Source organism: Corapipo altera, unplaced genomic scaffold, assembly GCF_003945725.1.
Source record: "Corapipo altera isolate COAL_440 unplaced genomic scaffold, ASM394572v1 1b, whole genome shotgun sequence".
Lineage (NCBI taxonomy): Eukaryota > Metazoa > Chordata > Aves > Passeriformes > Pipridae > Corapipo > Corapipo altera.
In genome coordinates, this window is record NW_020884881.1 from 9,626,099 (window position 1) to 9,651,360 (window position 25,262).

The 25,262-nt window shown below is 37.9% G+C and overlaps 1 protein-coding gene across 7 annotated transcripts in view; it reads left to right on the plus strand.

Annotated features, from left to right (window-relative positions):
• ATXN7L1 (ataxin 7 like 1) overlaps positions 1 to 23,859 on the plus strand; it is a 116,562-nt gene extending 92,703 nt beyond the window's left edge. For 4 of the 7 annotated variants that reach the window (XM_027639723.1, XM_027639728.1, XM_027639727.1 and 1 more), the window contains 7 exons: positions 4,177 to 4,259; positions 5,101 to 5,357; positions 7,612 to 7,804; positions 10,148 to 10,269; positions 12,902 to 13,853; positions 17,920 to 17,994; positions 21,218 to 23,859. In XM_027639723.1, the coding sequence (XP_027495524.1) occupies positions 4,177 to 4,259; positions 5,101 to 5,357; positions 7,612 to 7,804; positions 10,148 to 10,269; positions 12,902 to 13,853; positions 17,920 to 17,994; positions 21,218 to 21,259 (1,724 nt within the window). In that variant the 3' untranslated portion in view covers positions 21,260 to 23,859. Of the gene's footprint in view, positions 1 to 4,176; positions 4,260 to 5,100; positions 5,358 to 7,611; positions 7,805 to 10,147; positions 10,270 to 12,901; positions 13,854 to 17,919; positions 17,995 to 20,763 lie in introns of all 7 variants that reach the window. The other 3 variants (XM_027639724.1, XM_027639729.1, XM_027639725.1) reach the window with 3 other exon arrangements.
• The last annotated feature ends 1,403 nt before the right edge of the window (positions 23,860 to 25,262 follow it).

Below are 25,262 nucleotides of genomic sequence, written 5' to 3' on the forward strand. Positions count from 1 at the left end.
ACCTGCCACCAAAGCACAGAACACCACACTGTGGGAGGGCAGAGGCTCCGTTAGAAAGGTTGCCATCCGTGGGGAGGAGGAATTATTTTCTGTGGAGTTCCCTGGATGTGACCCATGCCAGCTGTAGGGCAGCAAGTAGAGAATTCGCCGCATAAAGCTGAAAACAGATTTTGCTCTGAATAAAAGGAAACAGTGTTTTGAGGGATTTTATTTTATGGGGTTTTTAAAGCAAAAGTAACTGACTCAAGTTTACGGCTCCAGAAGCTGTGCAGGGTCTATTCATCAGCTGGCAGTACTTTGTGACTCGGGCAGGAACTTCTTGTGTGTACTGAAAGGCTAATTTTGCTAATGGCAGCATGATCCGCACTGGATCGTCACTTTGGCACAAAGTTAGTTCACATGATTTCTAAATGTGCACTAGTTATGAACCAAGTATAAGTTGTACAAGATAGATGGTTTCATTTGCAGTTAATGAGTGTGCCCTATTTTTTGCCTGAATATCAGGTTTATTTTTTTTTTATTTTCTCAAATTTGGCAGTTAGCCTATGGTGCTGCTACCCTGGCTGGATTCCAGTCCAGTATGAGGTGTTTGCTAGGGCTGTGTGGGGCATGGAACAATGCCATTGCCTGAAAGGGTTCAGTACACTGATTGCTTTCTTAACTAGTTAAAGGTGGTGTATAAGAAGATAGAACCCTTGTTCATTTATAGTGTTGCACAAAATGAAAAAATGTTACAAGAAAGCAGCTTAAGATTTGGCTTTAACCCTTACATTTCAGTTTCTAAGATCCAATTTTATTATCCTAATAAAAACTCTCTCTATTTTACAATTAATTTGAAATACTGCTTTCTTTTAACCTATTATTTCCTTTAATGGTTTAGATGCTTAATTTAGCTAATCAATTCTGAATTCCTCCTAGGGCAGTTAAAACTAAGAGTGGTTTCCCTCATGTCATCACATAGCACTGCAGGGCTGTAGGTGATACTTGTACTTTTTCTTACAAGTGCTTGCTGAAATGTGTTCATAAAGGAGAATCAGTTCTGTAGAGCCTTCCTTCAGCTTGCAGGTTTTTTCTGTGGAGGTGACTCCTGAGCTGTTCTGTGTCTGAGGTCGCACTCACAATATCTTCCAGGCTAGGGAACGTCTCCCTGGTGGAAATTTCTGCACAGGACTGATTGAGCACCCCAATAGGCATGTGTTTACTTTTATATGGTTAACAAATCCACAGAACTGAGATTTTTTTACGGCTCCTCTGTCATTATCAAATTTACAATCTGTTCAGTCTTACTTCCATTGCCTCGAGTATCGATGCAGCAATGCAGTAATTTAGTGATGATGCAAATAGTGGAAGTCCTGAGAGCACTGGAGATGAATTGCCTGTAGATTGTGTGTCACTATGATGGATTCCTCTCCATTATTATACAGGATTATACAAAGGCTGAGAAAAAGATCTTGGAAGGTCAATGAGATGATTATTTTAGATATTGCATAATTTCATTCATTTCATGTTAAAAGAATGAAACGGTGGTTAGGGGATTTAGGTTTCCCTCAGTCCGCTGCCCTGGAGCTGTACAGATGTTAATTTTTGAAGCTCCTTAATAAGTTTGGCCAGTTTACATCTGTTTCCTTCCCTTTTTAGCAGCCTCTACTCTCTCTCACACCATTTCCCCAACTGTGATTGAAGTTTGTTTTCTATTTTTCTGAGAGCTGGTGGTTGTTTGGGTGATGAATGAACCTGCCCTCTTTTCAGGAGCACTGTCCTTGGTGAGAGAGAGGAAACGGCTTGCAGAACCACAAAAGACAGTCTGTAGCTGCCCAGCATAAGTGGATTAGTGTTTCCCAGTAGCAAACTGCAAAAAACAAAATTTTTTTTTTTTCCTAAATCTTCCTTAGTTCTTCCTCTCTTTGGGTGAAGTCAAATAATGATGATGCCCAGCTTACACCAAACAGGAGTTCGTGACAGTTCAGTTTTGACCCGTCCTCTTCTTTCAGTGAAGGTTATAACAAATGCTCTTTACATTATCCACTCATCACGAAGAAGTGGAATCCATTCCAAAGAGACAGTTTTCTCAAGCTGTGCCTGTGCACAGGAGTCTGAGGGTTGTCACGCTACACATTTCCAAATACAGAAGTAGTCAGAAGCTGCATTTTGTTATTGATAAGAAGGTGGTAAGTTTCATTTAGTGTGTTGCCCAAACCAGGCATGTCTGTAGCTGGCAGTTAGATGTTCATGATTTCTCTGGAACAGCCACACATGCTTCAGTTAGGAGAAGTGGTTCCCTGTTCAGTATTTTCTGTTTCTCGGAGAAAGCATGTTATTTTGTTGTTCAGTCAAAGGTGGAGGCTTCCACTCTTTCTGACTGTAATTCCTTATCTTGATTTTATCTGTTTATGTTTTCCTGATAACTGGCTTTACTGTAATCAGTCCTGCAAGTCTTACTTGGTTGGGACATTAATGCTCTCCAGTAGCAGTCTGGAGAGCTTTTGATTTTTGAAATATGTTTTCCTGTTGATCGAAAACAGTCTTTGCTTGGTGACTTTCAGAACACTTTCCATAGCCTTATGATTGCCCTCAGGATTTTTCATATGAAGGCATATTTATTAGTCCATATCATCTTTTTAGTTTCTTTTTTTAATTTGCATTGAAGGTTATTAGATGGGTGATTCAGGAATCTGCAATAGGAACATCTTAAACTCCAGGAGTAATTAACTCCTTTAGTTCATGAACACATGTTTTCATTCATTAAGTGAAAAGGAAATGTTTATTATATTGAGTCATACACAACTACTTTTCTGTTTCTGTTGTGCTGTAAATGCCACAGAATCTACAACTACTTGTGACATATTTCAATCTCTTTGTAGATTTTGCCAAAAAACTGTGACAGCTGTTTTTTCTAAACTCACTTTTTGGTATGTCTCTGCTGATAGGTTGATAAAATAGCCATTTAATGTTTGCATAAGCATTTTTAAGTCCATGTAACAGAATACATGAAACTGCTAGTATTTGTGTATCTGGAGGACAGTTGCTGTCTAACATAGGTTACTTGGCCTCACTTTTCTTCTTCCAGCTGTTCTACTTGCTGTGATGCTGTCATAACATTGTAGCACAGCTGTGAACCACTGTCTTTCTCTTAGCTCTCATTTGTTTGTTTATAAAGAATTTTTAGATCCTCTGATTAAATGTTGTATTTGAACACAGGATGTTTGTTATATGTGAATGTAATACCACTGTATAGTTAAAATAGGATTTGGCAATAGTTTATATTCCCCTATCAAACAAAAGCAAACCAGTCTGCAAATTAAACCACACTTTGTCAAGGTGTGTGAAGGTAGTGGTAGGGGTTTTTGGTGGCATAAACTAAAAAGTGTATGTCCTTAGTTTTGTTATAGCTCTTAGTGGAAACCCTAAAACTATATTAAAACCTCCTAAAGGAGGTGATGCTATCTGTGGCATATAAACACTAAAATATTAATGAAAATGAAATATGCAAATACAACATATTAAATATTAATACATTTTTAATGTAATCATGAGTAGAACTCATGTAAATGCCTTGTTTTCACAATCTCTGCAAACTTTAAACTCCATGCCTCCTTCCACTTAGGGTAATATAAACTAACATACATGTTATTTTTATACAGATTTAGGGGACAGATTTACATAAATTTTGTTTTTTAAATGCCACCAGTAATCTTGCATTTACTTTGGAGACACCATGGGTTGTTTTCTAGAATTTCTAAGTATGTAAAAGAAATATTGTTCAAAGCACTTGTGATATTGTATGTGTTGTGTATGTATTGTTAGACCAGCTCAGGAGGAAGATTTACTGTATTTCATGGCCTCAGAAGCAGTGTTAGAGAGGGAATTGAAGTTGCAAGGCATTGGCTTGGTCCTATGTTTGGGCCATTCCGTTGAGTACAGCACTGTAAACAGACTTATTGCCATGAAATCTGTGGCTGAAATCCTGCTCTATATAGTTTAAAACATGCAAGGACAAAAAACTGCACAACTGTATGAGTGAGGCACACAGCACTATTTATAAGGGATGCTGGGTAGGGATCAGTGGTTCAGCTTGGGCATGAAGTAAGTTCTATCAGGCAAAAATTATAAGCTACTCTGGTTAAAACTTCTGTAATAATCTGGGTTTTTCTCCTTTTTCATTCCCTCATCAAACAGAAAGAGAATTTGACCCAAATAAACACTGTGGAGTACTGGATCCTGAAACAAAGAAACCTTGCACAAGATCGCTCACCTGCAAGGTATTTTTCTTAGAAGATAAAATATCAGATGCTTTGTTATAGTTTAAATCCTACCACAGTAGTTTGAGAGGTCATACCTGCTCCTGTCTTACAGACAATGGGTATGGTATTCAGACGCTGTCTTCAGGTAATTCTTTTGAGTAATTCTGTTTCTTTGAATCAGAGCATCTGCATTATTCCACTGATATTTCTAAAAATATTTTTTTCTTGTCGTTTTATTATGCAGAAAGCATTAACGTTTCGTGTAGAAGCCCAGGTGTTATTTTAAATGCTTCTTTTTTGGTTCATGTGTGCAACAGTGTAGTCAGTTTTTAGTTTAAAAAAATTAACATATTTTTGTATAATGACTTACTTGGAGGTTGCCCTTGTGATACTAGTTACTCTCATGTCAAAAAGTAGCAGCAATGTAGGACAGTTATAATGAACGTTTGTATGTGTATGTACTGCCTGTCAGTGGAGATGATCAGTTAAATTCACTTTAAAATGTATTCACATTTTTCAATCCAATGAAATCAGTTTTTCATTGGAAGCTAAAAGCTACAATGATGTTACTTTTTAATATCTTAAAATTACTGGAATTCTATTTTCTGTCTGGAAAAGGTAAGTCAATATCTCTATTATATTGTTGCAAAAAGTAATTTTAGCCTTGATGTTGGCATTTCTTAAGAATGACTTCATAAATTATCAAAGATAATGTGGAATAGCAGCTTTATTTCCATAACTGTGGCTAAAGTTGTTTGAAGTAGATTTTATCTTTTAGAGTTGTGGTGTATCAGAAGTGTAGAGGACTCATAAACAATGTCATGCACACACAAATGCTTTTTAACCACCCTATTTTTAGACTCATTCACTTAATCATCGACGAGCAGTTCCAGGCCGTAAAAAACAGTTTGACATCCTTCTAGCTGAACACAAAGCTCGATCCAGGGAAAAAGAAGTCGCAAAAGACAAAGAGCATCCACCATCTGCAAGGGAAAGCTATCAGAGCCAGCCCACACCAGCACAAGACTCTCTGTCAGGATCCTCAGTGAACTCTGGGCAAGAATCTAAAGTAACATCTCCTGCAAAATCTAGACCACCAAATTCTGTACTTCCAAGGTAAGCAGTTCTCCAGTGTAGAATGGTGCATTCTGAAGGTGCTGTAAGAAGATTCTTAGTCTTTCATACATCTCATTTTATAAGCATTCAATACTTCTTTAGGCTATTGCACAATAAAACATACTAATATAAGAATTTCTGCTAGCTCTTATTAACCTAAATCTGTCCATGGTAACCTGTGGTCTGACTGGGAATGAGGTAAGGAGTAGTGTCCACCTTCGGCTCAGAATCTCAGACTAACTTTTTTTGTTTTTTTTTTTTTTGCTAAAATGGCCAGTAATAATTGGGAAAGTTTATATTCAAATCATTCTGGGACATTTAGGAATAAAAGTCTGTTTACATGAATCATTCAGGTATTAGAGGAGTACAGGTGAAATTCTGCATATTAACGTAGAATTCTTCTCTACAAATACTTCGCCAGTTACATCAATGGAATTCTTGTAAAAAAAGGTGTAATTTAGTGTTGATTTGAAACTATTGATGTGAAACTGTCCATAGCATGTCTTCCCTTGTTTTGAAGACTTTTCTTAGAAAAGAAAAAAACAGTCTTCAGAAAGACAATGCAAACTTCTGAAGGCATCTCTTTACGAAAAACAGTATGAGGTATTTGGTCTGCTGAATTCTAATTATCCTCTGGAAAACTTTCCCATGTGTTTTGTTTATTTGTGGGGTTTTTTTGGTGCTAGTTTTGACTGGAGTGCATAGAGCTAAACTAGTTGGTTTTGTTCATATTTATATTGATTCATCATTCATTTCTTTGCAGAAGCCTTGGTCAAGCTCATTTTGGGGCTTTTGTACTATGACAGTCCCTATTTCAAAGAGATACTTCTTGTATTTGCTCTCTCAAGTCTTACAGAGACAGCTGTTTCAATTCACCAAGCCCTAATGAAATTTTATTCCTACAGTGACAGGGGTGGGCCTTAGAGAGTTTGAGTGAAAGGACAATGAAAGAATAGATAAATTGGTGTGAATCTGCCTAAAATTCTTGTTAAAGGAGTGACCTTACAGAGTCCTTAACTAGAGAGGAGAACAGACAGGCAGACATGGGTTTTAGTAGGTGTTACAGTCAAAGCAGCAAAACTGGAATGCAATTCCATGAGAGTCAGCTGAAGAAATTACAGATATAGTGGTGCACAAGGAGGATTTTAGCAGTCCTATGTTGTGTTTGTACAGCCTACGCTTCTGTTTCTGCTGAGGTGCCTCTGTTGGGTCATCCTGTCTGGTTTTGCAAGCAGCCATGCCAGAGGAAAGCCTTGCTGCCTGTCTGGGAGCCAGCCAGCCTGTGGCTCTGCTGCTGGAAGGGGTTCTGCGAGTGCTCCCTGCTCTGCTGAGGCACAGCTCGATGGGTTCACTGCGGGTGGCTTGGCTTGACCCTGCCAAGTTCTCCTGAAGGCTGCAGAGCACTGGAACAATCCATCCCTTGCAGCAGCAGCTGCAGCAGTTATTCCCAGCTGATGCTATCCATGAGCAATCCCTGCAAGGGTCAGGAGAGGGCACCTGTCCACAGGTTTAGTGACTGCTATGCCCAGAGACTGTGAATCCTTGAAGCTGAAGATGATCATCTGCAGATTTTGCCCAATGTGGACATCTCCTCCAGCCTCAGAGATCTCCATACATACGTGGTTGTATAGACCAAGTATTGGTCTGTAATTGAGACCCTTTTCCACCCCCACTTCTAATCTGTTTCCAAACTACTTTTGAAAGGCAAGGCACCATCACATCCTGTGGTGCAAAGGCATTCCTACTTTGTTTCATTGGATTTTAGACAAAGATAAAGAAAACATGCTGTGAGAGCTTCTCCCAGTTACTTCACCCACTAATCTAGCTGTAGAGGGTGTCAGCTAAACGCTTTTATTAAATTTAGTACACTGATTTCAGTAGGATTTTGGTATGAAATATAACTTCATAACTGGACGCTTGGGATTAATCAAGTAGCAGAGTAATGGTGCATTGTAAGACAATTTTATTCATCTGATTTTTATTTATGTTTTAAATACACTTTCCTTCTCTCAAGATCTAAAACTGAACTTCATGGCACATTTAAAGTTCCAGGCAATACAAAGGTGCTTCTGCTAATGTTAATGATAACCTCATGATGTATTTCTGACAAGACCAAATATCAGCTTTTCAGTATCTTTTACTGTCCTTCTTTACATGATCATTTCTGGTATCATTTACTTTGATGCCTGATGCCAGCAGGTAGGTTTGCAGAGACTTTGAACACTGGTAATTTAAATGTGTATTCTCCTTCTAGACCTTCATCTGCAAATAGCATAAACAGCAACAGTTCTTCAAACCACAGTGGGTACGTACCAGAACTGCCACTGCCTTCCATGGGAGGAGATATAACGAGCAGATTGTCCAGTGATGAAGGAGAAGCGGATGGAGCTGAAGAATCTGAGAAATTAGACTGTCATTTTTCTGGACACCATCCCAGACCTCTTGGGGTATGTGTCTGTCTCTGGCATGCCTTGCCATTATTCTTATGTAATTAGAGAGCGGAGAAGAAATAATTTAGTAAAAAGGTAAGGAATAAGGACCTTACATTCTGAAAACTGTTCTAAAGAGAACAAATACATTTAACAGAAAATCGTATGGTGGGATAAGGTAGGAGGAGAAGACTGCTCAGTACACGTGACAAATGGGTTGTAGGACAAGATGAGCAGCAGAAATTCAGAAGTTCTAGTTTTAGAACTAGGAGTTTTAGTTCTCAGGAGGCTACAATTTAGGTGTAGTTCTGCTAAACTGAGGAAAGTTGCATTGCTTTAAATGTGACATGAACAGATAATCTCTTTGTTGTCACAATTCTTCCAAAACTGTACCTTGCAACAGGGGGCTAGTACAGTTCATTTTTGTAGTCTGGTTTAGAGCAGTAATTAAATATCATTTGTGTGAGTGTACGTGGACTTAGAAGCTATTGCTTAATTCATCTAAAATGGAAAGGCTCTGGTTGTGGCTTAAGTATGTGTTTCTCTGGCAGCTGGTTTTGTCTTCCTCCTGTGTTAATGAGAAATTTCATTGTAAGTACTATGAACTGCTTTGTGGCATTATCTCTGCAGTGTGAATTAGTTTATGGTGTACAAACCAAGATGCGATGGAAGAACTCTTGAACTTCTGAAGAATTGGATCTCATAAAAATTGAGCCAAGGAATACACTTACGTATTTACCATATGATATGCAGAGTAAAACAAACATGTGATAACTGTAGCATTGTTTATATTCCCTAGAGCAAAGGAGAACTTGTTACTGTCAGACACCAGGAAAAAGTAGACCTGAATGTTAAATGACTGTCAGATGAAATTTTGTATTTGGTTCTTACAGAGAAAATCATTATTACTATAGTTCATTTAATACTGTGATAGGCAGGAGCCTCCTGTTCCCTTGGTACTTTTGTATTGTGCTTTGGTTTTGCTGACTGCTTGTCTGTGAATTAAAAACTAAAGGTTCACTGCATGGGTGCCCACACAATTTAAAAAATAATCTAAGCACAGCCAGTTCTTGTAGAGGCCTCATCAGTGAAGCATGACTGTCAATAGCCATTTTGGTTTAGGACCCTAGTTCTGTTTCAAGGCAAACCCACTGAGTCATCTGTTCTCTGAAATCTTAGCATCTCTCAACTGAAGCAGTTACTGGTAGTGCAGCTGTTCTTAGTCCATATCATCCTGAAGTCAGAAAAGATGGTGTAAATCACCTCCAGCACAGTTCACGCTGAATGGCTGAATTTCATATTCAAGTGAACTGTTTTCCTTGCAAAGTCCCTCTGCCAGCTAGGTGGTAATAGTTGAAGGGGGGTGAGAAGTTAGTAGCTTTTTTAATTACATCTTAGTGGTACCTGATGTTAGTGGTAGCTTGCTGGGAGGTGAGGCTAGTTTATCAACATAGGTGGTGGTTTTAATTAACCTGTTTAACCTTGTCATGAAACATAGTTAAGACGAACAGTTGCAGTCAGCACTTGCTGTCCATTAAGCTGAAAAGAACTTTTAAGTGGATGCTTTTCTACCACATCAGTGCTTCTGCTCTCAGCCAGAATTTGTGTGACTTGGTCCCTTGTGTGATGGACAGTTGTCTTGTTTTCTGAGGATGATTTACAACAGGTTTCTCTACATCATGTAGATCGCTAAGACTTAACTGAAGCAAGGGTAGATTCCTGATCATACCATTTCAGTGTAGTAGGACGTTACAGGAAGTTCTCCAGAGGGAGTTACTCCCTGTTACTGAGCTCTGCAGAATTCTCAAAATATTTACTACTCCTCTAGGTGATTTTCATGCACTGTGAAGAGTGTATCCTGTGTTCTGTTGTGGCACAGATGCCATAGATGATAATTTACTTTTTTACTGAAATGTCAGTGGTTTGTTTATTAAATACACACTAAAGATGTTCCTGTTGCACCTTTTTTCTCTTCAGTTATATTTTTATTGCTGTTACTCAGTTATGAGATTTAATATGCACAGAATAGTGTAACTTGTCTTTCTGAGGTAGAAAGAGTATTACTAATCAGCATTGCCTCCTTAAAAGTACTTCAGCAGTTACATTTTCTTTGACATTGACTCATTAGCAAAGTTGGAAATATACTTTACACTCAGTGAAACATTATGCACATATTTCATAATTTTTGAAAAAAGTATTTATGCTACAGAGAGCATGAATACTATCGGTAGTGTAACACCTTTTTAAAGATGTTTTAGATGCATGATACAAATTACAACGGTTTTCCTTGATCTATCAATAAATATTTTATAATGTAGAAATACACTTTTGTAAGCAACTTTGAAATACCTTTTCTTTCAGTTCTGTTCATACGGCAGTCGCTTAATGGGAAGAGGGTACTATGTCTTTGACCGGAGATGGGACCATTTTCGATTCGCACTGAACTCCATGGTAGAAAAACACTTGAACTCACAGATGTGGAAGTAAGTGGGATTTTTACGCTTGGTGGGTACTTTAACATTTTTAATTCTGTAGAACTTCTAAATTAAACACTCCACAGGCAGCTTTTGTAAAATTACCTCTGTATTAAGGCATAGCGGTAATATATGTACAAATCTTTTCTTTTAAGGAACACACAACCCAACAGAACAATCTCCTGTTCTGGTATAAATTTCTGCCAGATATAGGGCTTTTTTTAGTCTATCTGAACCTGAATTTTGCCTAGATTTTTATATCTTTATCATGCCCCCATATCACCCATTCATGCTTTGCTCTGCGTGGTAAGATTCATGTGTTGTAAGATAAGGAACTCTATACACATTTGTCTGTAAGATGGAATATAATAGTCTTTTAGTCTGTAGTGTCCTTCCTGCATTTGGGATCTTAAAATTCTGATTATTACTCACTGTTGAAGCACCTCTGTATCACATATGCAGGTTCCAAGCACTATAGGCTTGGAACTACATAGATACATTAAAACAGATTACACTTCTAACATAGATGTTAATTCTTTAAAAAAAAAAACAAAACAACAACTCATGGCATCTGCAGATAGAATTAATTTTGGGGGTGGTATTCTATTGCAGAATATGCATTCTTCTTCCAATGTAATGACACTAAAGTGCAGTGTTTCATGTCACTGTTTATTATCAGGACTGTGTTATATTCATTGGATGCCAGCCATTAGATAAACAAGGTTTGATTTTTATTTAAATATATTTTTTAAGCACTAAAGCTTGGCTTGTCTGACTAACCTGGTAACTTGATGATAACAGTGCCACTGTGCTAGAAGACGTAGTTTGGAAATGGTTGGATTTGCTGTAAAAGGGCCAGTTTCTTGTCTGTTTAGATACTGATCATGCTCAATCTGCAAAGGGTTCCTCTTTTCTACTTTGTCAGTTTGGCTGTTAACTAGTGTCTGTTGCCTTCCACAAATGAAAATATTTTTGTTTCCTTTAATACAAAGATTAAAACTTATTATCTATTGGCTTTGTTTGTCAGGAGAAAAGATACTCAGGCATCTGAGCAAACATGTCATTAGTACCACTACTGTCACAGAAAACAAAAATAACCTCTGCAGTAGTTGTTCGATACAAGAAATAAAGAGGTCTTACCCTACTCCTACTAAATCCAATTTTAAATGTTTTCCCAAATTCTAGCTGTTTACGTAATCTCTAATATTTTAATGAATTCCAGCAGTACTGACTTGTCTGTATAACACAGGAAGTTGACAGTGCTTAACCCCTGTTGTATTCCTCTCTTGTCCTCATCCCTCTGGACTGACCTTTTCCTGTGCTCCCCAAGCAAGGGTGTGTGTAAGTCTGGTATTTTACAGCTGGTGTTAGTGCAGCTCTGCAGCTGTGGCTGGAGGTGCAGGGATGCAAGGCTGTGTTTTGAGATCATTAACAAAGTACTTTTATCCCTAGTTCTCAAAGTACTTCACAAAGATGAGTAGGAATTGTTGGCCCTTCTTTAAAACTAACCTGAGGAACGGCCCCGATGAGCAGCTTTGTTTGTGTTGTGGCAGGCAGTAGGACTTCCTCGTTTCTGGCAGCATGGACTGTATGTAATCCCTTATGTAACTGTGCCACAAACAGTGCTCTGTCCAATGGTGTCCATGAGAGGAATACCATGAGAGAACATTGGTAATTAGGATTTGATTTATGATGAAACAGCACACCCAATGCTGCTCTTTTATCATACTTCTGTGGGGGCAAGAGCAAGCCTTTACAAACTGAAGAGGTGTCAGTAGGGAGGATAACAAGGGCAGAGTTATGGTGATGTATGGCTTCCTAACAAAGGGAAATAGGATTAAACTGTGAATTAAATTTTAGTCTAAATAATGGGAAAAGCTCACATGATAATTTTCCAAGAGACATTACGAAGGTTTGGTTCTTTGATAACACTGAATTAGATAAAATAATAGAAGATGATGGCTGAATGGAAATGAATTTGAATACATTCTACTAATTTCACAGGTAATATTATTAGATTTTATTTGCAGAAGTGTGTTCAATTATTTATAAAGCTTATCAGGCATTGTTTAATATTTTGTCAATTTTTCAATATCAGTGAAAATTAATCAATAAATTCCCTATTTAATCCCATCTAACCAGCTCTCAAATGAGCTGTTGGAAATAGCAATGCATTTGGAAAGGGATGAGCTTTCCTCCTTAAGCTCAGTGATTAAGTGCTTCACAATCCCCAGGCTGGCTCATTTACTACTTTGATCAAATCTAACCTGTGAGCTTAGGTTGGTATTGAAACTGTTCCACAGCTTGAACTTTCAAGCAAAACATATGCAATGAATGAAAAGTAGTGACTAAGTTGTTTACAGGTGCCACCATCAGGCATTTTATTTGCATTTTTTAATTGTTTGGTAAAATAGGAGAAGAAAAAAGGAAATTAAATTTGTAATAAAGTGATTAAATTGGATTACTGTGCACTTAATTGCTATAACTGATTAATAAAATAGAAATCAAAATTAGAATGAACTCGGTTTACCTTTTTGAGTTAGTCCTTCACAGAAATTGTTTCCTATCTGCATTGTTTGGATGGAATTTTTTATGTATCTAAATCTCTCTTTTTTTTTTTTCTGTTTCCTTTTCTGTTTAGGAAAATTCCTCCTGCAGCAGATAGTCCCATGCCTTCTCCAGCAGCACATGTCTCCACTCCTTTTCCAGCCTCAGTCTTACAGCCTTTCAGCAACCCCAGTGCGGTGTATATTCCTTCAACACCTATCAGTTCAAGAATCACTTCTTCTTACATAATGACATCAGCCATGCTATCAAATGCAGCCTTTGTGACAACGGCAGAGACGAATTCCATTATGTCACACACTACAGCTTTTCCTCATGTGGCTGCAAGCCTGAGTATCATGGACTCAACTTTCAAGGCGCCATCAGCTGTGTCACCAGTGCCAGCAGTCATCCCTTCCCCATCCCACAAGCCATCCAAAACAAAAACCAGCAAATCCTCAAAAGTGAAAGACCTGTCATCTCGGAGTGATGAGTCTTCAAGTAACAAAAAGAAAAAGCCGCAGTCGTCGTCATCGTCGTCGTCATCATCCTCATTATCTTTGCAAACATCTTCCTCATCTTCATTTTCAGGGTCCCACAAAAAGAACTGTGTCCTGAACCCCAGTTCAACGTTGAACTCCTATCAGGCTACATCCTCCTATAACAGTGTGTCTGTGCACAATACCAATAACGGAACAAGCCCACTCAGTGCCAAATCGGAGCCCTCAGGACGGACTTCATTATCAAGTAGTTCAACAGACTCAGTGAAACACATGAGCATGGTAGTGAGCAGTATTGACTCTTCTAATCTGTCTGTATCTTCTCTCGTGCACCACTCAGGGGACCACTCCCTGGGAGCACATAATGCAGTGTCTTCTCTACCCCTTTCTTTTGACAAATCAGAAGGAAAAAAACGTAAAAACTCTAGTTCTAGTAGCAAAGCCTGTAAAATCACTAAAATGCCTGGTATGAATAGTGTTCATAGAAAGAGCACTGCCAACCTTATTTCTGCGGTGCCAGATCCTACAAGCAGCTCCATCTCTCGGCAGGTAAGGGACTCTTCCAGTTATTTTTTTGCAGATCATGTCTGACTTCCTTGAAGTATTTCATGCATTCTTGAAATGAAAATACTGTGTTTGCTTCAGATTGGTTCTCATCACACAACTTACTTTCTAGGTTAATACAGAAACGTATTTGTATTTGTTTTGTACCAGTCATAGATGTTTTGAGAGCTAACAAAATTATATATATATACTTTCTCAAAATATTTTTATGAGATTTTTTTATTCAATTAATAAAGTAGCCATTTGTATCTATGAAAGTAAAATTGAGTGTCCAGAATGAATACTTTTTAGAAAATAATTTTTTTCTTAATTCTCATCTCTCTGAAATAAATTGTGTCATTAAAACAGGAAGATGAGAGTCAGAATTTCTGTTTGTTTCTTTTCCTAAACTTGTTGCTGATTCATTTCTTAATGTGGTGCAAGTCTCCTCATTTCTCTTCTGTAAAACACTTCTATCTACCTTTCTCCTGGGGAGAGTCTGAGACACCTGACCTCAGAAGCCATTTCCTGTTCAAAACTGGAAAAATTAAGGAATTAAGATCTTAACCAGATGAGCTTAGCGGACATTTGGTTATATTTTTTAGTGTACATATGTTCAGAATATTGGAGGTAGTGCAACAGATGAGGTTACACACACTTACTTCATTATGAATAGAAACAGATCTTTGGCCTCTCTTTCAGTGGTGCTATAAAAGGACAAAAGTATGTGTGAAGTAAAATTCGGTGGGAAAACTGCCAATACGATCTTTGTAATAATGTACTGTTTCATTCTGCCAGCCTGCCCAGCACTGTGCAGTGCACAGAAAACAACACTTGGCCCTGGTGTCTGGAAGACAAAGCCATAGAAAATAGAATACCTCAGAGAGCCCAGAGAACATAGCTTAGGAATCTTTTTTTTGGTTGCAAAACTCTCATTTCTTAAGGATATTGTGCATTAAATGGAATTTTGAAAAGGAGGTGGTAAGGGCAAGGCAATCCATAAGTAACAGCAGGCAGAAATGGGAGTGGAAAAAAGGAATAAATGAATTCTAAAACTGGTATAGCAGACAGAGTGAAAGTCTCAAAGAATGGCCTAGCAGGTATATTTTCTCTTTCCTGCTTCCAGCAGAGGTACAACAGAGATGACTTGTTTGACTTTTTAAAATGGGTAGTAGTGTTGTCTTTCTGTTGAAAGCCTCTTAAATGTGTCCAATCAGAACTGATCTTTAAGTAACTGAAGTCAGCAGAGGATGCTTTAAATTCCTCATTCTGTCACACATCTCATTTTTGAAATATGTGTGTACCCAAAAAGATTAAATTGCCCTGAGGTATATGATGTCAAATGGGAAGAAAAAGTAAGTACAAATTGTTACTTTGATTCAAACATAGGTAGTAGGAAATTAATTGTATCATCTTTTCACAGGACATAGACTGCATCTGTAGCTTGTGCAGTCTGAGGAAGTCTTACAGCTACATGCAGGAGGTTCTGAGTTCAAATTCTGACTCTCCTAGGGTTTAAATCTGTTCCTGTGGGTCATTCCTGTTCCAGTTTGTGATGTATTTCATCATGTTGCACAGTAATAGAAGTAAATAAACTGCAAAGAATCAATCGGAAGTCTTTACTGAATTTTTGTAAAAGTGTAATTCTGACTAATATTTTTTCCTCATAGAAGAGGTTAAATATTTGTAATAAGTGTAGCAATATACAGATATTTAAACATAATGTTTTATATATATGTACAGGTGCCTACATGCATATATGTGTATGTATATAAGTAATAGTTCGTCACACTTTCCTCTTATACTGCTGGTTTTTGGAGCTACAGTAGTAATCAAAAATAGGAGGAAAAATGGAGTTCATTGTATTGCAGAAGTCTAACTGGCTGCTAATTGTCTTTGTGACAAGCATACTGTATGCAATACAAAATAAATGGAATTTGTACCCACTTATGCATATGGGTCAAATAATATTACATACTCTACATGCGAATATTAAAACTCTGGAGAATACGACACTTAAATTCCTTTTTAAGCTGTGCTGTTTGACTTGCTGTGTTCTAGAAATGCAATCACAGTAAAAATCCCACCCAAAAATATGGTATTGCTTAAAATCTTGCTCCTGATCCTTGATGTAATAGGGCAGATTAAAGACTAGGAACACATTAAAAAAGGTGTGATGGGTGATAGGCTATGGTATAGGTTTTTTTCATTTAATTCAACTCTGGACTGGAAGATAGTAACTGGAAGTGTTGACTATTGGGTTTTGAAGTATACTTTTATTTTTAAATGAGAGAGAGAAAAAAAAAAGGGGGTTAATTTTGGCCTCACCCTAATCTTCTTGAAATGGTGTTCCCATCATTCAAGACCCAAGACATCTTGGAATCTGTCTTTATTTTCATGGAGTGCTGTAACCGCTCAGCCTCTGTGAATGGCCCTTCTGTCCTGGAGCGCAGGCGGGATGGTGCCTGAGGCCAAACATGGTCCTGCAAAGCTGTGCTGCTTTGTCTGACCTAGAGAGTCAGTCTGTTAGTAGAAGGAGCACTGATTGCATGAAAGCCTAAAGAGGTACAATATTCCCTCTCATGATTCTAGGATCTCAGCACGTCCATTTCCTAGTGACTGTTTCTCCATTTAAAAGGTGGACATTACGAAGGGTCTTATGAATGTTGTAAATGGTGTATTTAGTGATTTGCACATGTGCCATGGTGTTCTGAATGGCTTGGAAGGGTACAAGGTTGTGTATCCTTAGTCAAGATCTGTATATTGAATATTATTCCCTAGAGAACAGCTGTGGCAGGCAAAACAACATGCTAAAGGCAACAGGATGGGCAGAGGGCCCACCCTTTTAATCTCTGTGCATCACGGGAGCGCCTTAAGAACTGGCTGTAAATAAAATCTTTAAACATTTCTTCTGGATAGAATGTGAACAGAGAACACTGTTTTAAACAGTCACTGTATGAGAAAGGGCAGATGTGGAGAGGGAGACAGGGGCTACCTTTCACTCTGTATGTGAAATGGCAAAGTAACAAACGATGCTGCGGAGGGGAAGGAGAAGGCTGCCGTTGTGAAGGCCCTGCCAGGCAACACCACAGCCCCACCGAGCCAGTAAGAAACTGGCTACTGCATTTCTCACTGTTTAGAAGATAGGTCCTTGCTACCTCTCCATCAAATGATTTAGGTTGAGGTTACTTGAACTGCAGTGACCTTGTGAATAACTCTTCACACTCCAGTCATCTGCCATTTGCAGACAGATGTCCATGGTTAATCTTTGTCAGCCTTGTAACCCCTGAGGAACTACTCCTCTGACTCAACAGCTGTCTCCCTTTCTGTATCGCAACAGAAATATCTACACCATGTTTATGGGTCACTGTAGAAAAACCCGACAAGTTGCTCTTGCAGAGCGCTGTAATCTCCCAAAAATGGAAATATGCAGTTGAGTATTGCAATATTATAACTAAGTATTTTTAAAATGTATGTATGTGTACTACAATTAGCACACGTTCCCAGGGAAATTCTCTGCTGCAGTAAATGGATACAATTGCAAATTTGAATCTCTGGAGTTTGGTTCTTCTGGTTAATATTTGCTTTATTGAGCAATGATAAATGAAGATTCAGTATGGAAGAAAATGGAATAACTTAGGGCATGCCCTGGTCCTTGGCCACTTGCTTTAAACTGCCCAGGACTGGGGAAGGTCCCTGGGGAGGAGCTTGTGACCTCGAGCACTGTCTACTCTCTGACCAGTTGCTCTAAGTGATTCCAGGCACTAGAGAAACAAGTTTCATTCTAGAGAGGTGGGAATTTACAGTCTATATTCCCTTGGCAACTGTCTTATATGTTGTTTTCTGAACTGTAATAGTATTTATGTTCCTTTTAAGACTTTATTTAAGGTATACAGGCTCTGAGAGATAATGATGATTCTATCTGAAGTGTATCTTTTGCAATAACAAAATACCAGTGTTCAAAATGCAAAGCAATTAGTGCCATGTTACAGACGAAAGGGAAGGCCATCACCAGCATCCACATTCAGCTGACAAATATGCCTCTCAATACTGCTCAATTAATGTCTTTCAGATTGGAAAAAATAGCAGTGTAGCTTTGTCACAATCCAGTCCTTCGAGTACATCAAACCCAGTACACAACAGACAAGTAAGTTGCTTTATAAACAGTGTACTTAAGTAGTCTGTAAGAGGTTTTGAAATATTTTATACTGTAAAATATTAAAATACAATTTCTTTATGAATACAGTTCTTTACAGAAGCTGTCTTTTGGTGAACTAATATTAGATTTCTCCTCTCATGTAATTTTTTCCAGCTATTTTCCCCTCCGAGATTTATGAATTACAAATTTTCTGCTTGTTTTTCACCACCTGCACTACACCTCAGGTTGGCTCATGTGCTGCTCCCTGGCTGTTGCTTTGGTGACACAAACTCAGCAGCACCAGCAACAGCTCTCTGTGCAGGGTTCAGCTGAGCTGATGTGGTTTTTCTGTCCAGCTTCTCTTGCTGAGTGAGGTGGCTCAGCAGAGTCCCCAGGCTGGCATAGGAGGGGCAACGTTTGAAAACAGGCCAGAAATGAAGCAGCAAAGGGAGGACAGAAACAGGACACAGAAGTCAGGGGACTTGACTATTCAGAAAAACTAATCTGAAAGCATAACTAACCCATGTGTAATCTTAGTCCTTCTTAGACTGTGAGAAATCCTGAGCACTCCCACCATACCTGTTTATCACACAAGCTATGAGTTGGGTAATGATAATAAATGCTGTAACTCAGCTTTTTTGTGAGAACAGGTGCTTGACCCATGTTCCAACCCTCATCTGTCTGGAGAACTGATACACTAGTTTATTTGTTTTAATAAAACTTGACTCTCCAAGTTGAGTACTTTATCAAGAATTCATTATCAAGTTCCTTAGTATGAAAAGGTTTCCCAGCTCAGCAAGGTGTCCAGAAGATTTTTGTATACAACCAAGTCAGTGTTTTAGAATTCTGTTACATATTTTGGCTAAATTATACAGAAGTAGTTATTCCAAATGGTTGTGCTGTTTAGTTTCTGCTGTGTAGACACAGCAAAAGAACGATAATGATTGTAGTAATGATAACCCATCACTGTATCCCAATTAAAAACACTCTGAATCACTCATATCTTGAGATGAACTGCCAAACAGTATTTTTTTTTCTCTCAAAGCAGTATATGTATGGAAGAAATACTCTGAAGGGAAAAAAGTGGAAACTTTCTTCATACTTTTACTAGAGGTTGGCATTTTCCTATGTGAGACACTGTCGTCCAGCTGCCACTGACAAACTTGGGATAAAACTGTTTTTGCTTTAACCTCCTGCTCCTGTGTTAGTATAATATACACACTACCCGGGAGCAGAACTTGTTGGGATCTGTTGCCTAGATCCCATGGGGAAAAGCTAAGAGTACAAAACATTAATTTTGTGGCAGCCTTATGTAAACTGAGGCTATTGCAGAGCTCTTCAGCTGCCTGTTTTCATACCTTTATCAAAAATAGAAGTGTTTTATTGTTTTAAGCCTCACAAACTCTTTATTTTTAAAAATATGTTTCTGTCAGTTTGGTAGTTGAATGTGGAGCTCAGAGTACAAACACAAAAGAAAATCAAGTTAATATTAAGTGTTATTGACCTTCTTTTATTTAACTAACACAGGATTTTAGTATTTGAACCATGAATAATGATTCCCTGTTTAATAAATGCTTGTCACTTTCAAATCGAGCTGGTTTGTTGACAGCTTTTATCTTCAATCTAACAATAAAATAGTCTCTAAATAAAATTTCAGTCTTAAACTGTGCTATAATATTTCATTATGAAGGTGTTAATAATTAGGTAACAATAAGTGGATCTACAGTATATGCTGTGTCAGTAAAGATATAACTGGGGAACGTGAGCTGTCTTGTTTTTAATGTTAGTGTTGTTATAACCATGATAATCAGGGAGTCCAAGTGAAGCAAGGTCTGTAGGGAGAGACAATCTCTGCTATACACCAGGGGTTTATATTTGGAAAAATCAGGCAAGTTTTCATGAATACATCACAACAACAGACTTTTAACAATGCAGTTGGAAGCAGAGTTGCAGCTGACAAGCTAAATGTGCATATGGAGCAGTTCCTCTGGGCTGGCTCTGCTGTGTTCCCTGGCCAGGCAACCTGCCGGGGCTGTCTGCTGGTGCAGAGGGGGAGCCAAAGGGAGGAGGAGGTGGTTATTTCTCAAGAGAAGGGAGGCGGGTCCATAACTCATCATGAGGCCGAGTGGCTGGGTGAGAATGTGGCATTTGGGAAGTTGTGTTAGGCTGTAAACCCAGTCATGTGTGCACCTGTGACCGCCTGCGTGCAGTCCCACTGGGAAAGCTTCCTGCTCGCCTTCCAAAGGCGGCCAGTTGGAGCCGAGAGGACATAAGGCAATGCTGGGAAAGTCACCTGCCACCCATAACTGGGTGTTCCTCATTATTGAGTTGTGAGTTCAAGGTGGCCTATCATTGTTTTGATGTCAAAGGAGTAGGTTCTTTCAGTCATTTGCTCTCTGTGTTGAAGTGCACTCAGGTGCTCCTGTGAGGATAACTGTTGTGGGCCCGTCAGTTCTCTCCCATCTCATTAAACTCAGGTTAAACTAAGACAGATTGTTCTCAATTAATGTTTAATTTGAATGTTGCTGCATGTCTTTGAGACTTGACAAGGGATTGTATACATAAAAGCATGCCTGTTTTTCCAACAGTTGTTGCTTTAGTAGAAATAATACTGCCTTTCTCTACAAAAACTACTTGGTTTTTAACAAACATTAATGGAATGGTAGTTTTACAATCAAATTATTTGTGCTAATACAAACTATGTATTAAAAGTTTGTTTTCTTCAGATTTTATCCTTGTTCCAGGTTTTTAACTAATCAAGTGTTTTTGTCTTCATAGTGCTTTTAGGTGCCTGAAAGTGTTAACTCTTCAAGACCTCAGTATGCGGTGGTTTTTAAATACTGAGTAACTAGATCATTTTATTAAGGGAAGGTGACAACGTGTATGCTGTGTGAGGATTCCTTGTGCATGAAAACATGCTGTGTAGAGGAAAAGATTCTTCAGAGTTGTCGACTAATTGCTGCTCTTTATTTGTAATGATACACCAAGTTAATGAACATGAGATTCACCAAAGCTTATTAAAATCAAAACAGTCCCAAAAGGAAATGTGCTGTTTATTCAAAGCAGTTCCTTTTCTTAAAGGTCTAATGTAGTCAGTAAACAGGGAGAAAATTTAGTTCAGGGACTTGAAATAAGTTCCTGCTTTGAGTACTGTCAGACACAGACATTATTGAAGTGTTTTATACCAAAAGACATTGTGTGATTTTGAACCTGGCTCTGGTTTCTCTTTTAGAAGACATCAAACCGGACTGGTAGAATAAGGACTCTTCCATAACAAGGAAAAGGAACCAGCCTATAATCTCTAGCTCTCAGCAGCCCTACTCCACAGGGTTTTTCTTTTCTATGTCCTGCAGATGGATTTAACCTTTTATGAATTTGTGGTTTTAAAGAGAATTAAATTTACAGAAAACTGTAATAGTGATTTGTTTAGTTTTTCCACTTGTATTTGCCACTGATCTGTGCGTTCTGCTTGGTTATGTTTCATGCCTTTTAAAGCTGTTAGCGTTGCAATGCTCCCTTTGTTTCCTTACCAGAACACAGTGGACATTCCAAAAAAAATCCAGATCATAATTTGAATTTATTTAAAGGATCTCCAAATTTTTCATTAAATAAAAATTACAGTAATTCTGTATTTAAGCTTGTCCTATGGATAAAAATTGAGTGCATTTCTTAGTAATTTACAAACAGCTGGGGCACTGCAACTTTAGGGACTAATCCTGACTGGTGCTCTGTACCTACAGCATTTAATAATTTCAGTGGGAATTCTGAGTGTTCAGCCTCTTCCAGGATCAGGCTCTTAAGGAATCTATACTTCGATCAATGCATAGCGGAGTTTTGCACCAAACTGCAATTACTGTTATCAGGGGCTCAACGTGTAAAATCCCCACATCCCATGGGATTTCTAGACCCTTAAGAACACAGCACTTGATAACTTCAGTGAACAGTTTGGGTTTGCAAGGACAGGAGTTGAGCAGATTGGCTTGCATTAATAGAATTGCACTGACAGTGTTTCTTATAGGATTACTGAATAATTTTTTAATAAAATATAGATTTTATAATCAGGAAGCCAATACTAGGTACTGGAACAATAGTACAGAGGAGTTAATTTTTATTTCTACAGTGTTAAAAGTGCACTTATATGCTGGTTTATTTACATCTTGGGGAAAGGCGAGAGACTGCAAATAGGGAGATTATTACTACTTTCTTTTTTAAAAAAAGAAGGCTTAAGGCAAATTTTAAGACTAAAAATGTTTAAGCAATTATAAACAAGGCTAGACCCTTTGAAAAAAAGTTTAGAAATATTCTTAAAATAAATTTTTATAGTGTTAATTTTGTAATAATTTATGTTTTGCTATACTTCAGAGCTAACTGACCGGTATAGTTTCAGAAACAGTATGAAACTTAGGAAAGTTTAAGCAATGTTTATATTTTTAAAATGTTCTTTGAATTATGTTTTTATTGTACATTTCTTCAGACTGAAAAATGTGTACATATCTTTGTTATTTTTGCACAATTTTTGTCTTGTTCAGTTTTAGGAGCAGTACTATGTTGATTTTTTTAATTTATTTTGAGTTATAAAACTGCAGGATTTTAAAAATCTCAGTAACAAAGTCATCCTCTGTAATCAATGAACTGCTATTTCTAGTTGTTGAGGGAAAACAGTGGTTGTGAGATTCAGTGGTTGCTTCTGAGAATTAATGCTAATCAGTGACTGAAGGAGCAATTTTGTAGTTTTAGGAAGCTTTAGCTGTTTCCATGCATCCTCTAATTGGAAAGCTGAATTATGGAGCCTGTCCTTTGAATGCTGCTTAAATTTTGTTTTCAACTGGCTTACACCTGACAGCATTTCAGGAAAGTTAAGCACGAAGTAAAAATCCCGTGGTGTTCTTTCATCATCAAAGAGTCATTATTTAATTAAACGTATCGAAAATTTTAGCCTGCAAAGTGAAATGGAATAAACGTTTGGGAAAAAAATGGATACAAACTGGACCAGCCTATAATGCATTCTTAGTGTAGCATTCACTCAGTAGTTCTTTTTCTTCCCCATTTGCCTGAAAATCTTGTGATTTGTTTCCAGCAATAGAGGCTCAGAAGCTTTGGTTGTTACACATACGCAATGCATAGGCCCGTCAGCCATAAAAAGCGACTTGGATAACTTGTATGCCTTCTTTTGTATCGATGTAACAATTGTAAATAGCGCTGATCGACCTTTGTAGAGAATAGTTTATACAGCATATTCTATTATTGCTGATTCTCAGTGAACTATTGTTTTAAAAAAAAAAGAAGAAAAAAAGAAATTTTTCTATTTACACCTTATATTTTGTTATGCTGTTGACCCATGGCACTTTAACAAAACTCTGTGGGTTTTGCATAGCTGGTCAGTCATGGGATATATTAAATAACTGTTGTTGCACAGAAATGAATTTGCACCTGCTATATTGTGCTTTCCTACTACAGATTTTAGAACCTTTTCCAGAAGACTTTTGAAGAAAGCATGTCCAATCATTCTAAGAAAAAAAAAATGCCATACTTGTACAGCCAATTTCTTTTCTACAATCCATATTTTGTAACACTAAGTATTTTCATTCTTTGTCCTGCACCTTTATGTATTAGCAGTATCAAATAGAATTCATTCCATGCTTGTGATAATTGTAAGCAGAATAAATGTCTAAAGTAGGTGTAAATAGTAAATTCTATGGCTTACAGTTTAAAAAAGGAAAACCAGAACAAACATGTATCTGATTGATACTGCCATGGTTCAACACCGGGCCTGGAGATATTCTCTAGTGAGCGATTGTATTTTTTGTTTTTTGCTTTATTATTATTTTTTTTTGTAACATGGCTTTGTAAATAAAATAATTTATATGTTTGTAAGAAACAGATGGGGTTTGTCGTTATTTCTCTTTGCAAAGCAAAAATGGTGTGTATCACAGGACTGCCCTTTCTCTTCCTAGAGGCTGAAATACACTGTGCAGATACCCAGCTCTGAGAATTCCATGGGTAGTTCAAAAGATCTGCCCACATTTCTGTACAGGGCTGAATTGCTTTGGGATTATTTTTGGCATTCATGTCTAAAATATTTCTGTATTTATGTGTCAGGACACATGCAATGATCAGCTATTCAGGTTTTTTGCACTGATAAATCATTTTTAAATTCCTTTGCTTAGCTGAATGCATTTTCTCATTCCTTATCAGTGTAAGAATTAACTTCGTTACAGCTGCTAGATTTAGGAATTCTCACTTCAATGGGCAGTACAAATTTATAACCAGCCTTTTTATCGTTGTTAATACTAAAAATGCAGCTCTTATCTAGGCGTTAAGATTCTTGTTCTGTGTAAAGCCTGTTCCAATTACAGATCAAATGAGACTTAAATTGTTCATTGGCTCGACAGCTCTGCAGAGAGGATTGCAGTTTTTTTCTCCCGCAGCCACCCTCTTCTGCAAATCTGGGGAAGATGTACATTTTTATGCTCCTTTCCTGAAGTATCTGGAAACTGTCTCGGAGATACTTTGGGGAAGATGCTCACAATTACGGTATGATCTTTTTTAAAAGCAAGCAATTTGGACTGAAAACTGCATTTTTGTGTGCACACACAGAACTGGCAGAGGAGTTGGAAGTTGGGCTGCATTACAGGAAACAGGAATCGAAGGAGGGAAATTTTACCTTCTAGGTAAACAGCTTTTTGTATAATGTCTTGCACCTTCTGATACCTGTCGCAAAAACTACAATTAGCACAATTAGTGCCTTGGTCTGAGCTGCTTGTTTTGAAAGCTTTTTTTGTTTTAGTCTTGAGTTTATCTTCACCATCTACTGTTATTCATGATGTTCATTTTTTCTGTACTGGAGAAGTTTCATCTGATGCGAGTGGTCCCCGTGTATGGCTGAAGAGTGACACTGTGTTTGTAAGATGCTTTGCCACTTCTGGCAGCCATTAGAAATTAAAGCTATATAGCTGAGAAAAGAGAATATTGCTGCCATGAGTTCTTAGCTGCTTGCCATCGTTGCCCGTGGCCAGTAAAGGTTGAAAACCACTGCCTTTATTTCCCAAATATGAATCAGTGGGTTTTTAGCTCTTGCAGGTTGTTCTCTTATTTGGAGTGGGGTTTCCCCTCCTTTTTTTTTGGTTATGCACCAAGTATTTTGCTGGTAGCACTACTCTCCTGCTCACATTCTCGAACATGCTCTAAATAACACCAGTTTCAGAGGGAGGCAGATCACACTCTAAGTTTTTTATTCATTGCACTCTAGTTTTTATGCTTCTGTTTTTACCACAGAA